The 14,012-nt window shown below is 49.0% G+C and overlaps 6 protein-coding genes across 6 annotated transcripts; 3 read left to right on the top strand and 3 right to left on the bottom strand.

Moving 5' to 3' along the window:
• Nucleotides 1–577: 577 nt before the first annotated feature.
• Nucleotides 578–1,670, top strand: N7503_004116 (uncharacterized protein; the record flags this gene model as incomplete). The annotated part of the gene is made up of 2 exons (XM_057063663.1): nucleotides 578–1,064; nucleotides 1,102–1,670. 2 exons carry the CDS (start codon nucleotides 578–580, stop codon nucleotides 1,668–1,670), a joined length of 1,056 nt encoding a protein of 351 aa, XP_056924578.1.
• A 334-nt stretch (nucleotides 1,671–2,004) lies between these two features.
• N7503_004115 (uncharacterized protein) lies at nucleotides 2,005–2,373 on the top strand (the record flags this gene model as incomplete). The annotated part of the gene is made up of 2 exons (XM_057063662.1): nucleotides 2,005–2,332; nucleotides 2,357–2,373. The coding sequence occupies 2 exons, from the start codon at nucleotides 2,005–2,007 to the stop codon at nucleotides 2,371–2,373; spliced, it is 345 nt and encodes a 114-aa protein (XP_056924577.1).
• A 1,053-nt stretch (nucleotides 2,374–3,426) lies between these two features.
• On the bottom strand, nucleotides 3,427–4,758 carry N7503_004114 (PQ-loop repeat-containing protein; the record flags this gene model as incomplete). Its single annotated transcript, XM_057063661.1, has 1 exon — nucleotides 3,427–4,758. The coding sequence occupies one exon, from the start codon at nucleotides 4,756–4,758 to the stop codon at nucleotides 3,427–3,429; it is 1,332 nt and encodes a 443-aa protein (XP_056924576.1).
• A 1,622-nt stretch (nucleotides 4,759–6,380) lies between these two features.
• N7503_004113 (uncharacterized protein) lies at nucleotides 6,381–7,155 on the bottom strand (the record flags this gene model as incomplete). The annotated part of the gene is made up of 2 exons (XM_057063660.1): nucleotides 6,381–6,795; nucleotides 6,848–7,155. 2 exons carry the CDS (start codon nucleotides 7,153–7,155, stop codon nucleotides 6,381–6,383), a joined length of 723 nt encoding a protein of 240 aa, XP_056924575.1.
• Nucleotides 7,156–7,829: 674 nt separating this feature from the next.
• Nucleotides 7,830–10,241, bottom strand: N7503_004112 (SH3 domain-containing protein; the record flags this gene model as incomplete). Its single annotated transcript, XM_057063659.1, has 5 exons — nucleotides 7,830–9,431; nucleotides 9,482–9,555; nucleotides 9,609–9,761; nucleotides 9,819–10,151; nucleotides 10,214–10,241. 5 exons carry the CDS (start codon nucleotides 10,239–10,241, stop codon nucleotides 7,830–7,832), a joined length of 2,190 nt encoding a protein of 729 aa, XP_056924574.1.
• Nucleotides 10,242–11,489: 1,248 nt separating this feature from the next.
• Nucleotides 11,490–13,445, top strand: N7503_004111 (serine/threonine-protein kinase; the record flags this gene model as incomplete). Its single annotated transcript, XM_057063658.1, has 1 exon — nucleotides 11,490–13,445. One exon carries the CDS (start codon nucleotides 11,490–11,492, stop codon nucleotides 13,443–13,445), a length of 1,956 nt encoding a protein of 651 aa, XP_056924573.1.
• Between the last annotated feature and the right edge of the window lie 567 nt (nucleotides 13,446–14,012).

Raw genomic sequence — 14,012 nt, 5'->3', positions numbered from 1 at the left:
CAATCCAGACCGATCTCGAACTCGATTTTGAGCACGAGCCTGCAAAACCTTTTACTACATTCGAGAAATCTAGACTCTCATGAAACAGTTAAAAATGGTATAGAACAAATACAATTGTTTATCAATAGGAGATGTGTCTGGCCAAAAGTAGATTAGGTCTATGCGAGGTGACGCGCTCCCAATTAGGGGCGGCTCCATGAATGATCCTATTCGTGTCTTATTGGAAACCACGAACTACTTCAAGCTCGGCTGTCCTTTAATCCCAGTCAACTGGGTCAAGATGGCCACTTACAAGTCTCAGGAGTTCTATCGTATCTGATAAGCAATAAAATCGATCTGATGTTCAAGCGAGTTCAGCGTCAGCCCTACCCCGGCAGATCTGTAACACGAACACGTTGCCCGTACTATATTTGTCCATACCTGCTCGGCTCTTTAGATAAAGATTAACATGCTTGGGGTATATTGGTTCACTCATCGCATAACCAAATCACATTAACCCTACATACTTTGAAAATATTACTTGTCTCAAATTTTACGGATAGCCAGCGCGCGATTTCTTTCTATTGATCCCGCCTCGATGGCTGTTATACCTCTTTCGCGGCGCAGTACTGAGTCCACGCCACCTGGAAAGATGGTAGGGTGGGTCTGGGATGGTTCCGGTCGTGGAACGATCAGCCTCATAACATCCTGTTTAGGTACGGTCTTTCTCTGCACCTGGATAGTGATACATCCTCGAGTCTACAAACGCGAATCCCGAGCCACCCTCCACAAAGTCGCTCTCTTCTTCAAGACTATACTCGCGCCGGAATTTATTGCTGTGGAGGGACTACAAGAATGGGCCCAGTGCCAACGGATGACACAAGAATGCGCAGACTTCACCGGAGGCGAATTCAAGCTCATACACGCATTTTACATTAGCATGCTTGCTTTGCGCTATCGAACTCCCAAAGGCGACCGCGTCATCTGGCCGAATCAATACACTTGGTTACTAGAGCAGCGTCTTATCAGCTGGGAAGACCACGCGAATTGGGGCTTTCGATCGATGATATCTGTGATAAGAGCAAGTCCGACGGCGCTGCGAAACTCTTGGCTGTACTCCAGGTTTCCTGGTTTTTTACGCAGTGCATGATGCGGGTTGCATTCCATCTGCCTCTCTCGGTACCGTCCTCATTGCACCATTCGTCGATGTCGCGACACTAGTCTCGACATACCGAATAGCAGGTACAATCCCCATATTGTCACCGATCGCACCGTTTTCGATCTTATTCAAGACCCTACGGCGATTTATTCGGAATAAATGGTTGAGCAGGGACTCCATCGCGCAGTATGTTCGCGCGAACGAGCATAATGGCGAAAAGTATCGAATCGCGATTATTCATGCAGAGGATGACTACGATATTCCATGGCACCATTCTCAACTGGTTTTTTGGCATGCGGTTAATGCGTCGATACCAGCGGGGATTAGCTATGAAGAGCTTGAGGATAAGAAAATAGATGCGAAGGCGGATTTGGGGGCTGCTGGGTCTATGATGCAGTGGAAAACGGACTATGGAGTTATTCGAGAGGAAATATTGAAGACTGGCTTGCATGATGTTGTTATGGGATATCCAGTCGTTACTATGGCGGTTATGCGGTTTTTCGAAGCTGCCGATCCATCGTTTACACAGTGACGTAGATCGAAATTTACGATAGACTAAATTTACGATAGACTCTGGGGTCAGACTAGACTTGGATCATTTTAATAGACAGCTTGTTAATACCAGAGGACGCTATCCTGGTATAATTAATATCTAAAACCATTCCTATTCTGGGAGGTGCAAGCCTTGGCAAAGTCAAATCATGATCATTAAGCAGCCTGCTAACCCGTTTCGGTTAGGACAAGACCCAGATTACTGTTCACATTCACGATCTGCTCATAGATACCAATCTCAGCTCCTACACATATGTGTATCCCTGTTACCTACCCTGTCAATCAGAGTAGATACGCTATACATCCAAGCCGTCATGGCGCCTCAAAAGCTACAATACATCATTAACCCGGCCCATTCCACGGGCCCAGAATCAAGCTCAGCACAACGAAAAACCGCCCGTTCACACGCCGCTCGAGCAGCACATGCTAAGGAAAGACGCCAGCGAACACTACAATATCAAGCGCAGAAAAGACGCGAAGAAGAGATTAAAATCACACAAGATGGGTCGGATTCCGAACCACAAATTGCATTTCATTCAACTACGCCCAAGGCTACCACTCTGCTGTCAGCTAGTAGAAGAGATCCATTCATGAGCTATGCAAGAAAGTTGCAACCAATCGAAGAGGCTCTATTCGATCACTGTACGTATGCTGAAATCGTCTTAGTTCTACAAGCCCGCTAGTCGCCACAGCTGATAAGCTTATCCTTGCGCTTACCATAGATGTGACGGGTATCATACCTCTAATGCGGTGTGACGAACCACCCCCCTCGTTCTTCGAACGTATGACAGGAACATGGGTACCCCATGCACTTAGTGAAACATGTCTACTGGACATCATGTTTCTGTTATCATGTCGACATTTAGCGATAAGTTCTCCGCATGAACGACAACAAAAGTATTTTACTCAAATGGGCTTCCAGTATAAGCTTAAGTGTCTTCAATCACTGCAACGTGCTATCTCGATCGAGACACCGGTTTTTAGTGATTCAACTGTGGCACAGGCTATCATGTTGGCCTTTGACGAGGTAGGGATACCCTTTCAATTCAGTCATAAGGGTTCAGTGCTGATGGTTGCTAGTTATTTGTTCGGGATACGGTGATGTTCAAGCGTCATCTTGAAGGGGCTGTTCAGATGGTTGGGTTTAGAGGTGGACCTCAGGCACTTGGTTTGAATGGTCTTCTTGAACACTTCTTGTCTAATTTGTTGGCTAAAATTGTGGCTGAATTTGGTCTTTGCGTGAGCGTGCCTTGGGATACACCTCAGCCTGACTTGATATTATCAGTTTAGTCTCTGTGTAACACTACATTCTGGAAACTGTAGGTTCATCTTATGATTGAAAGTTACCATGGTAATGATAGTCATGCAAGTCCTTGATACACATTCCATATGCCAACCCATGCACAGTTCTCAGAACAACCCCGACAGGATACGATGAGGTCAGTGTATAGACACCTCGTCTATTGATCCTGTCCTCCAGCAGAATGAACTCCAAAAAAGCATGTATAATCAACTCAAGAAACCCCGGAATATATGAAATGGTGCCGAAGCAACCAAGATGCAGTCATGCAAAACAGTGAAAGAAAGTGTGGTCAATGCGCTGGAAAATCAAAATCGGCCCAGTCCAATCGGCCGTCATCAAGTCATAATGTATCATACCCCATTTCACTTTATAAAGGAGAAATGGGAAGAGAAAAACAGATCTCGGGTGTATAAAGGGTATCAATGTAGCCCATCTAAACAGTACCATACCGCCCTTGCTCGGCACCAAGAAGAGCTTGCCCTTCCTGTGATCTAGCGGTGCGTGAGCGTGAGCGGTCACCGGGAGGGGGCGAAGCAGAAGGAATCCAGCCACGCATCCATCCCTGCACGCGTCTCCACCGGCCCCGTCCACGCTTTCCATCTCCGTCTTCTGAGCCGATGAAACTCACATCATCCTCGTCGGGAGATCCGTACATGAGAAACTGCACGCCCATGAAACCATCCAATCCTAGGACTCCAAATGCACCCAGGAAGAAAGGCATCGCCCTCCCGACCCATTCCCAGCGGTCATTGCCGTGGCTATCGGCCCAGCCACCGCCGCCATATGGTGCCATATCAGACCAGGCGTTGGGATTCGTCAATAACGAAGCCGAGTAGAAGAAGTTTCCACAGAAAGCTGCAAAGAACATCAAAGGTGAAAGTCCTTCTGTGCTCTTGCGGCAGTAGTTCTTGTACAGCTGTGGTGGGCGCGAGCCGAGGTAGAGGAGCGTAGACGCCCAGGAGAAGATGCGGCCTACGATCTCAAGGATGGCCTCGTTCGGTGCGTGGGTGATGGGTGGATGAGGTGAGGGTTTAGGCTCAGTTGGTGCGGCGTTTGCCAGGACAGCGCATAACAAGGAGGCGATTAGCATTGTGCGGGGCAGTGCAAAAGGCGGGCTGGTGGCGCTGCTACCCATCCGCACGGGTCGACGTGAGGATTGTTTCTCATTCGTGTAAGACGCGCTCCGCGCGATTGTAGAGTTGAGGGTCGAGCCAGTTTGAACGCCCATGTCATGGACGTTTGTTGTCTTCACTGTCATGTCAACCGGGCCATGGGGCTGGTGGGTCGCATTGTTGCCTTGCAAGAATTCACCCCGTGCGTCGGACTCTTGGTGGTGGTGATGAGAGGATTGTAAATCATCATATTCCTCATAACGCCGGGATTTATAGTGGGTATACCAGAAGAACTGGATGACCAAGGTAACGTCAACGAAAACGTAGTAACAAGCAACCATGACCTGCCATCCTGCCTGGCGGGTAAACAGTGCACCTATGAGATTGCTGATATCTCCTGCGCACCAGATGATAAGGAAGAAAATAGACAGTCCTGATGTTGACTGCAGCTGGTAGTTCTTGAAGATTTGTGGTAGTTGGGCGAAGAGCCATGACACGAAACTCAGGTTTCCGAGAACGATCGACACCAACGCGAGTGGTGTGGGGAGACAGATGTGGAGATGTGAGGAGATAGCGGTCAAGAAGGGTGACGTGGGTTCACAGTGAGCAGGGAGTGATCCAGCTGCCAGATCTCGTAACAACGGCGGAAACATGATGTGTGAGATATCCTCTCAGCTCGGGGAGCGCGTCTGAAGGCGGGGGAGCTTGGTGGTAACGTCAATGACACTGTCGGAGACGGCCGATCCGGGGACTAGCGATAAGGAATGCGGCGGCGATATAGAGCCAGCAACCACGAAATGAAGGTGACAGAGAGTGTATGAAGGTGAAGAAGATGACCAGGAAGAGAAGAGGGATCTAAGTTATGCGGGGAGAGCGCGAGGACAGGTCACCGGTCGCTCATCAGCTGAATGCTCAAGCGATCATCTCCAAATCGGGGCTTATCGTGACTCATGAGATAAGCTAAATAAGCTAAAACCTTAGCCTATCACGTTGCGACCGATTTGGTCCGGGGGAATACATTCTCATTACTAACCCCATGATTAACTTGCTTGAATTAATATCATGTAACAGATCTGTCTGTCATTCATCCCTGTCTCCAAAAGGTGACGACAAGAAAAAAACACTCCGACGGATTTTCGTTAAAGGAAAAGCAAATATGATCCGAATTAGGGGTTCTGCAGCCCCACGTGACATTTACAGCATCACAGTCACAGCCAGAATACACACTGCACCAATCAGTATGGTTAGATAGAGGAGTAGCGCTATTTCCTCCTGCGCTCGAGTCAAAGATTCCCGTGGAAATCGTCAGAGCGCTGGTCGCATAATGTTCAGTGAGCCACGACTTCACCCTCTAGGAGATGTACCGAGTAGGAAAGTTACCATTCTCAAACAAGTTGATAATCGATAAGGCTGCAGAGGGATTGGCTATCTGCTGTAGTATCGCGAGGGTGGGGTGATAGTCTCAAGTACCAACTCAATGTACTGCGGAGGCACTTCGAGCAAACAAGTCGGCATGCTCGGTGGAGAGGTGACATCTGGCATGTCAAAGGTATCAGTGGTCTCCAGCATATTGGTGACTTCTGGCATGTACGGAGTATTTCTCCATAGGCCGTTGTAGAGGCCAGGTCGTGTTATAATCCCTGCTTGCTTGTCAGACCAAATGCTGCAACAATGACTGGGATGCATAGACACATACAATTCAGTCCAGCTTCTAGGCTACTATAATTTGAGTTGGGGCTTAAAGCCAGACTGAGTCAGTCTACTATGGTCGATACAGCTCGGTCCACAAAGCTTAGGATTTATCAGGTACAGATTTGGACGTGGCGGTCTCCTGCGTGTTGAGATTTGGTCGTCTGCGAGGCTTGCTCCATGAGCATCATCATTGCAGGAAATTCACCGTGGGTCATAATTTATTAGACCTTTGCTTTTTTTCAGAATAGCTTAGGGCTGTTCCTGACAAAGTGCCGGAGCCCTGGCCGACAACTTGGAAGTAAATTGCGGGACTTGGTGGTATGAACAACTGAGTAAGGAGAAACTAGAAAAGAGAACAACAGATCATAGAAACGTGTCAAAGGCAAAAACATATACTAGAGCACGTCATCAAGAAGGCCAATAATAAATCTTGATTGCGTAATACCGTAACGGTCAGACCCATGCACATGCAACTAAAACACGACCCAAACCCCCAGAAAAAAATTATCTAGGATCCGTAAAGCAAGCCATAATTCACGTTAAACCACCATAGCTATCATAATGCGTCATCAAATCCTCCCACTCAATAATCATCCTCGTCATGATGTCGTGAATGGCTCCGGCTCCGACTATGATGATGATGGTGATGGTGGTGACCATGATGACCATGGTGACCATGCTCACTTCCATGCTCACTTCCATGTTGACTACCAGAAGAACTTTCACGATGATCCTTCACTTTATTCTCGATGAAATTGGCAGCAATAGCCCCACCAAGAGCACCGAGTAGTCCATGTTCCTTCTTGTGACCGAAGTAGTATCCTGCCGCACCACCGGCAATAGTGCTTCCCAAGCCGCGATCGGTTTCTCCTCCCTCGGATTCTATGGGACGGCCTTCTTCGTCATACTGTGGGTATTCTGGAGCTCCTGACACATGCACTGCTGGACTTGGGCCTGAAGATGGCGTATAGCGAGGTTGTTGCTCTGGGTGGCCATCACTGGGATGAATGTGAGTAAGGTTATATCATTTTGTTCAAAATTGAGACATACTAGTATCCTGCGTTCGCTGGAGCATTTCCTCCGTGGGATACCGGACCCTGGTGGTCTGGTTGTCCTGTTGGTGTGTAGCTTCTCTCTTGGGCGCCATTTTGATAAGCGTCTGGGGCGAGATGGTAGGGGCTTGCCTGGGCGTTGTAGTTGTAGTTTGGGGGTTGCTGTCCTTCTGTATTACCGTAGTTGTCATATGACTGTTGGTGTGAGTATTCAGGTCGCTGGTTCTGCTCATCCGGTGGGTAATAACCAACTCCACCCGGAGCTGGGGTGGAGTAGGAAGTATAAGGATTGTAAGGATCTGCCATGGTGCGGTGGTGAACGTTGTTGTAGGGTGGAAACTTTCTACGGCTGATGGTACAAGTGAGATGACCGGGGCTTATATACTAGGGGCGCGCTAGTCGGATGACATGGCCGTCAGATGCCATATACAATGGTGCGGCTGACCCGCGCGCACGACCCTCTACTGTGCATAAACTCCTGGATGCGCTTACTTCAAGGGTATACGGCTTAGGTTTATAAAGGTGGGGTCGCTCTTGGCATAATCACTTGCAAGTTTAAGCGATGGAAGAAAGAATGCTACTATGATCATAGCACATGGCTGAAGAGTTGGTATTGCAGGACGTCATCTGTCGAAGATGATCAACGCTGAAAAAATGATAAAAATCGCAAAAATAGAGACGGATGACTCGGGGTATTCCGGCAAACAAACAAAAAAGACAATAAAAGGAGACGGCTGGCTGTTGATCGTACAAAATCAAAATCCCCCTTGACAAAGAAAATAAGATCAAACGGAAGTTCAAATGTGTCGAGTAAGCGTGAGTGCGACGGATATAAGGAACGGGGAAAGAATGGAAGAGGCCAAAGGTGATGTGCCCAGCACAAGTATGATCCGCCAGGCTGATGTCTTAGGCGAACCGGCAGGCCTATGCATATATCAACAGAGACGCTGAAAAAGATGAACATATACACTCAACAGATACTATGCATCTGGGCCCTGCACATTTCGTAGCGAGCCAGACTTTCGATTGCGCTGAGCCATCCACTTGACGAGCATATCATCGAGCTGATTGTTCATCTCCTTCAATCTCTTGCTCTCTTCCTTGAAGAGGCGGCCAGTGACAGGGTGGTCAACACCGGCTGGGGGAATGTTGGTTTTGTCATGGACAATAATGAAAAGGTCGCGAATGTCATTTTCTTCGTCCAGGTATGATCGTAGACTGGTATCACTCCAGGTTGGAGTGTCCACTGAAAGTGTGTCCAGTGAGCCAGGGGTAGCTTCGCTACTTTTGAGGTCGTGAGTGTCGGCTTCAGGCGAAGACGGTGGGGAGAGAGGTGAAATAGAGTGCGCCCGTCGCACAGCATCTGCGGTGAGCCCCGGGGCAAGAATTGGGATGTGTCCTTCCATCGGCGAAACATTGACGGGGGATTCTGGTTCCGGTTCTGGTTCCGGGCGGGCCGTCACCAGTGTTGGAACGAAACGTTGAGGCGGAGACGCCACGGAGGGTTGCGATGGTGCTGTCTGGCTTGGGCTTCCGTATGCGCCTCTCCATTGAGCTTCGCTGGATGGTCGCTCCACTGGAGATGCAAAGGGATCCTGAGACTCCATTGGAGTAACAAAGCTTTCCTTCGAAGGACTTTGTTGGCTGGTAGGGGAGATGACGGCTCCTCGAGAATCTTCGAAGCTGGTTGCCTCCTGTGACACCACTCGTCGAATGGACTGATTGGCTTCAGTGGCTGATTCCGTCGATGTTGGAGACATGGCTGTCGGTTGTGATTTCTGTAATTTGTTGCCCGTCTGTCTTTGAGATCTGGACGACTTTGAGTCAAACGATTCCATAGATGTCTTCGATTGACTAAATGTTGACTCGGTTGGGGATGTGAGAGTCTCTTCAAAGTCGTCTTCAGGCGATTTGGTCTTCTTGTCCTTGCGCTTGAAAAGTCCACTGAGCATTCCAGGCTTCTTCTCCTTGCGTTTCTTATCCTCCTTGACCTTATCCTGAGGACTGGACGCTTTGTCGGTAGTCTCGAAACTTCCGCGCCCCTCTTTCCATTCATGGAGTAGACTGTTACTGTTGCCGTTGTTGTTAGATTCGTCGCGCAGTAGGTTGGGCGTGAGAGATATCTTCTTTGGCTCGGCGGTATCGTCCTTGAAGAAAGAATCCGTGTTCCGTACAGTGCCATTTCTGGACCGACTGACGGTAGGTTCCTCTGGATCAAAGAATTCCTCACTTGATCGTCGGGGGTCATAGCTTGTCCGCTCGGAGTCCTCCTTGTCTGTGGATCCTCTGATATCTGCCTGCTCTGCCGACTTCTCTTTTTGTCCCTTTGGCCTAAGAGGTTCCACCGTAATATCTTCGCTCTGGTCTTGGCTATCACCCTCTTCAGATTCAACCGTCTCCGTTTCGTCGTCGTTGAAGAAATCGCCATGTTCGGAGTCCTCATCTGAAGAATATTCCACATCTGATGCCTCGATGTATGTTGGTGGTGCGAAGTTTACGGTTTTTGCGTTCCGTCGGCGCATGGCTTTCTTGAGAGGGTTCTTGGATTTTTCATTGTTGTCGCCGAGCATTGTAGCAGAGAGCTATTATCATGTCAGTCTGGATTTGTTGAAACAACATTAGGAACACATACGTCAACATTTCGGTGTTTGTTTAATCGAGCTAGTCGTTCGGTAGGTGTCTCGATATGTTCGGCTGGCAGATATCCTTCTTGTCGTTAGTAAATTGAAGATGGGTTTCATATTGTATAGTAAACGTACCAATACTCCCATCCTTGACTACACGTACAAGCCACCAATAGCTGTTGCTGTCATCCAGCAGCACCATAGTATCACCCTTAGCGGCGTTTGCCTGTCCATCGACAGTTGCCACGAAGTTGTGGAGTGCATAGACGAATTCGAAATCGATATCCTCTGCGCATCGCCCAGTGTCAGCTTTAGCCGGCGGGTAATCACCCAATGTTCACGCACCATCGTCAATTGAAGGGGAGCTGGATATTTTGTCCAGTAGGTCGTCATCCATCAAATCGTCACTTTCCCCATCTGCTAAGTCTCCATCCTCGTGCTCGTAATCTCGATCCAGCTCGTCTTCGGTCTCATTTTCCCCGTACACGCCATCGTCTTGATAGCCATGGCCATTCTCAGGGCCATTCGAAATCTCGGACTTCGTATCTTGTTCGGCATGGCGAATGGAGATCTCTTGGTGGGGGGCAGGCCGGCCGGCCCCCAGTGGAGCTGGTTGTTCGGGCTGTTTGGAGTGATCCTTTGCGGACGGCGCATCATGGTCCTGAAGGTCCAAGGTATCTGGATGACCTGATCATTAGTGTTTCGCTCTCCCGTCAGATAATTCCGGATGTTTCTCATACCAGCTCGAATCATCTGTGGTCTCGTCATGTTGCAGGTTTCAAGGAAGCTGGGTTCGGCGGTGAGAAGGTCACACAGGGGCGTTCGGGGATAAGAAGCGCGATTGTTTGGAAGCGGAAACCATGGGCAGGTTCAACACGTAAAGCGAAGAGAGAACAAAAAGAGGATCGCGATTGAAGGTCCGAATCATACGACTCAATCAATTGCCAGATCCCCACGGAGGTCTTAAAGTTTGGGGGTCACCCCTAAAAGAAAGACTGCGCCTCGACGAACAAAGGTGGAGAGGGGAAAAGGGTGGGCCGGCGCGCTGCACTGGGACAGGGCACGAATGAAACAGGAAAAAGGAAAACAAAGTACTGCCAGAGCGACGAAGAAAGGACAGGATCAAGTTCAGGGTCAAATCCCCGGAGACACAGGACGAAACCAATAAGGAGGTGTTGCTAAACAAGCGCCCCTTGCGCGCGGCTAATCAGAGTCAAAGCACATGTCCGTTGGTAAATCAGGTGATTTCCCCCTGAAACCATGTTTCCTCTTTGGGGTAGCTAGGGCTTAGGGTATCACTGTTTAGACAGCAACCTGACCTTATCCCTGGGTCTGCGTACTGTTACAGTGATGGCTTTAGCTCTATTAATCTGATCTCCAGATCATGAGAATGAATCTATGACAGTCTTTTCCATTCTTCATGGGCCTTGAAGGAGCTTCCAGCTGCATGAATAAAAGGGCAATCTACTCGAGCACCTAGGTGGCCCAAAATCCATAGCTAATTACCCAATTAGAGAAGATATCCAGATCCAGTCCAAGCCTCCATGGGGCAAGCTCCAATGGTCAATGAGTCAAGAACGCCTCGCTATGTCATCCATCATATGATCGTCCACTAGGCCTAATTGGGATAGGTTTATAATGAAAGCAAAGTGACTGATTAACGTGAAGTAAGGTTCTTCCGTCATTTCCCGAGTTTCTCCATTTTCTTTCTTGGCGACCAATCCTTTTACATTCCTCACTGACCTCACCGGGGAAGGTACCTCTCTTTTTTTTTTTTTCTTTATAAGTAACTCAATCACATTTTTTTACAAACAACATTCGAGATAACAAAATCATCCATCTTTCTCCACACTGTGTTTTCGTTATTTCACACTGTCTGACCCCGCTCGAAATCCTTATCGCCCCGCTTTTCTACTCCCCCCAAAATAATCGATCATCTGGGGAAAGCAGAGGGTTCAAGTGAACCTGACTGCAAGCCTACGGCTTTCAACACACGACGTCTTCAACACATTCGGCATGGCGTACCCGGAGAGGAACGGGGTAGCTGGTTTACGGATTGAGACCTCGTTTGGTCAGAGAACAGGATGGCAGGATGAGAGGAGGAGGTCGACGACAGATGGCGATGGTATCGAGAGCGACCGCACCAAAACATCTCAAGATTATAACGCGCGCCGCCGCGATACTGATGAAGAACGCAGTGTGTTAAGTGATTTGCATTCAGCCACGCCTCCCATCTCGGTCCCTCGACCCGATGGCCGCTCAGCAGGTGGTGACGAATTTCCTCATAAGCCCAGCGATATCCAGGGTTCTCCGTTGGACAACTACCTTCAGTCACGTCGCACCTCCATCACATTCAATCCTAAAGTGTCCCTGGACACCGGCTGTGAAGAGCCGTTGGGCGAACCACTCACCAAAGACGATGTGAATAATCGGCCCCCGCAGAGATTTGAGTCCCGGACCTCTGGACTCCGGAACGCTCTCTCTCAAGACGATGATCACCAACGCCAGGCTCCTCAATCATGGAGATGGGACTCGAATAAATCCCCGGAACAGCAGAGCAGTCCGGCGGGTCCTTCCCGAGCCCAACCGGTCTTACGCCCGGATGATGAGTCAATCACGGGCACTGAAATTGATCATCCAACTTCACTCACATCCCTGTCCACGGCATCTCCAGTTCCAGAAGAAGTGCGTACCCCTCCCGGAAGTGCCAAAGATGATCTCTTATCACCTCTCTGCATCACGTCGCCCACTCAGCCCTACGCATCCCCAGAGGAACGCAATTCTTGGTCTGGAGGGATGATGGCTTCATTCGGAAGCAAGTCTCGCAGCTCGACGCTAGACCGCAGCAGCAGTTTGCGGAACACCCATAGTTCTCGGCGCTCTACCAACTCGAGCGGCAAGTCTCCTGCAAGCATGTTTTTATCCATGTGGTCCGGTCAAAATCAGACGGACGAGCCAGAGCCGGCCTCGACGCCTGATGAGGAAGGTCAATTGGTGGGAACTGACTATGTCCTCGGAAAGCAGATTGGCTTTGGAGGCTTCAGCACGGTCAAAGAGGCATTCAAGGTCGAAGGACAAGGCAACACCAAACGACTCGCGGTCAAGATTGTGAAAAAGCTAGTGTCAGGTCGCACCGAAAGCGAAAATGAGGACGTCCAGGCAGAATTCGACCACGAAGTGCGGGTCTGGAGGTACCTCAGCAACCCGCATATATTGACTCTTGATTCGGTGTACGAGACAGATTATGCCACCTTCTGTTTCACCAAACTTGCGATTGGTGGAACACTGTTTGATCTGGTCCGTCAGAATCGACAAGGCCTCGATTCAAAGCTGGCCAAGAAGTATTCATACCAACTCGCTTGTGCGATCCGCTACTTGCACCAAGACGCTCGAGTTGTACATCGAGATATTAAACTGGAGAACTGCCTTCTCGACCCCGTCGACGGCTCTAATACCTCAAACCTAGTGCTGTGTGACTTTGGAATGGCCGAATGGATGGCTACCGATAATGGAGGCGATAGTCCGGATCCCTATGACGAAGTCGCAGATCGCCCCCCACCTAACAGAATCGGGCCAGCTGGCTCGAGTACCAGCGTTGCCGGTAGCCTCGAGTACGCTGCCCCCGAATTGATTCAGTCATCTGCTGGTGTGATCCACCCTTCGGTCGATATCTGGGCCTTTGGCGTTATTGTCTATACTATTGTCGTTGGGTCACGGCCTTTCCAGGACTCGTTTGCACCTCGAATTCAAGCCAATATCCTGAGTGGTAAATGGAACCGAGATGCTCTCCTCGGTGAGCTCACCAGCAAACTCTCCCGCCACGACCGTCAAGACGCCCTTGACCTGGTCCAAGGCTGCCTCGAAATGGACGTCAACACGCGATGGACTATCCGCGATGTTCTCGACTGCGCCTGGCTACGTGAGGTCGCACAATTCAACGATAGCTCCCCTGAAGCTATGTGGGGCCTTTAATGGTTCTGTCTTTCATCTTGACTCTTGGCAATTCTCTGATGCTTTGCTGGCCAAAACATCTTAGCCATGATCTTGAAAATGATGTTATGATCTTATGCTTATTTATACTTTTTTCTCTACTAGCGCTGATGGTTTTCTTTTTTTCGTGCTTGTTTTTGCTTTTTGGCTGATACCCATTCGCTTGTTGGCATGCGAAACAGCATGTTATATTCTGGGATCTTCGGGTTTTCTTCGGTATGCATTTGGTGGAGGGTATGAGGATCGGATTGCTATTCGGATTGAAAGCATGGCGTTTTAATGGGCATTTAATTGTTCAATTGCTTTCTCCGCTTCTGACTGTACCCTATATCTGCGAACAGAATTTCATTCATATGATCTGCTTATTACTTGATTTCAATTTACTCGTCTCCTTTAAGTTTAATATCATATTTGTGCACGGGTGAAGGTGCTCATGAGATCTATCTCATAAAGTTAGGTAGCAAAACGGCCAGATAATTATACTGAGAGCGAGGGTTAAGTGTGTTGAAAATCTTGTTTTTGAATGGTGATCGAGTATTTCAAAGGTTA

The sequence above is a fragment of the Penicillium pulvis genome, assembly GCF_028828015.1.
Source record: "Penicillium pulvis strain IBT 33274 chromosome Unknown contig_1_segment0_segment0, whole genome shotgun sequence".
Taxonomy (NCBI): Eukaryota; Fungi; Ascomycota; class Eurotiomycetes; order Eurotiales; family Aspergillaceae; genus Penicillium; species Penicillium pulvis.
Note: the sequence above shows the minus strand (reverse complement) of the source record. Positions and strands in the feature narration are given on the sequence as shown.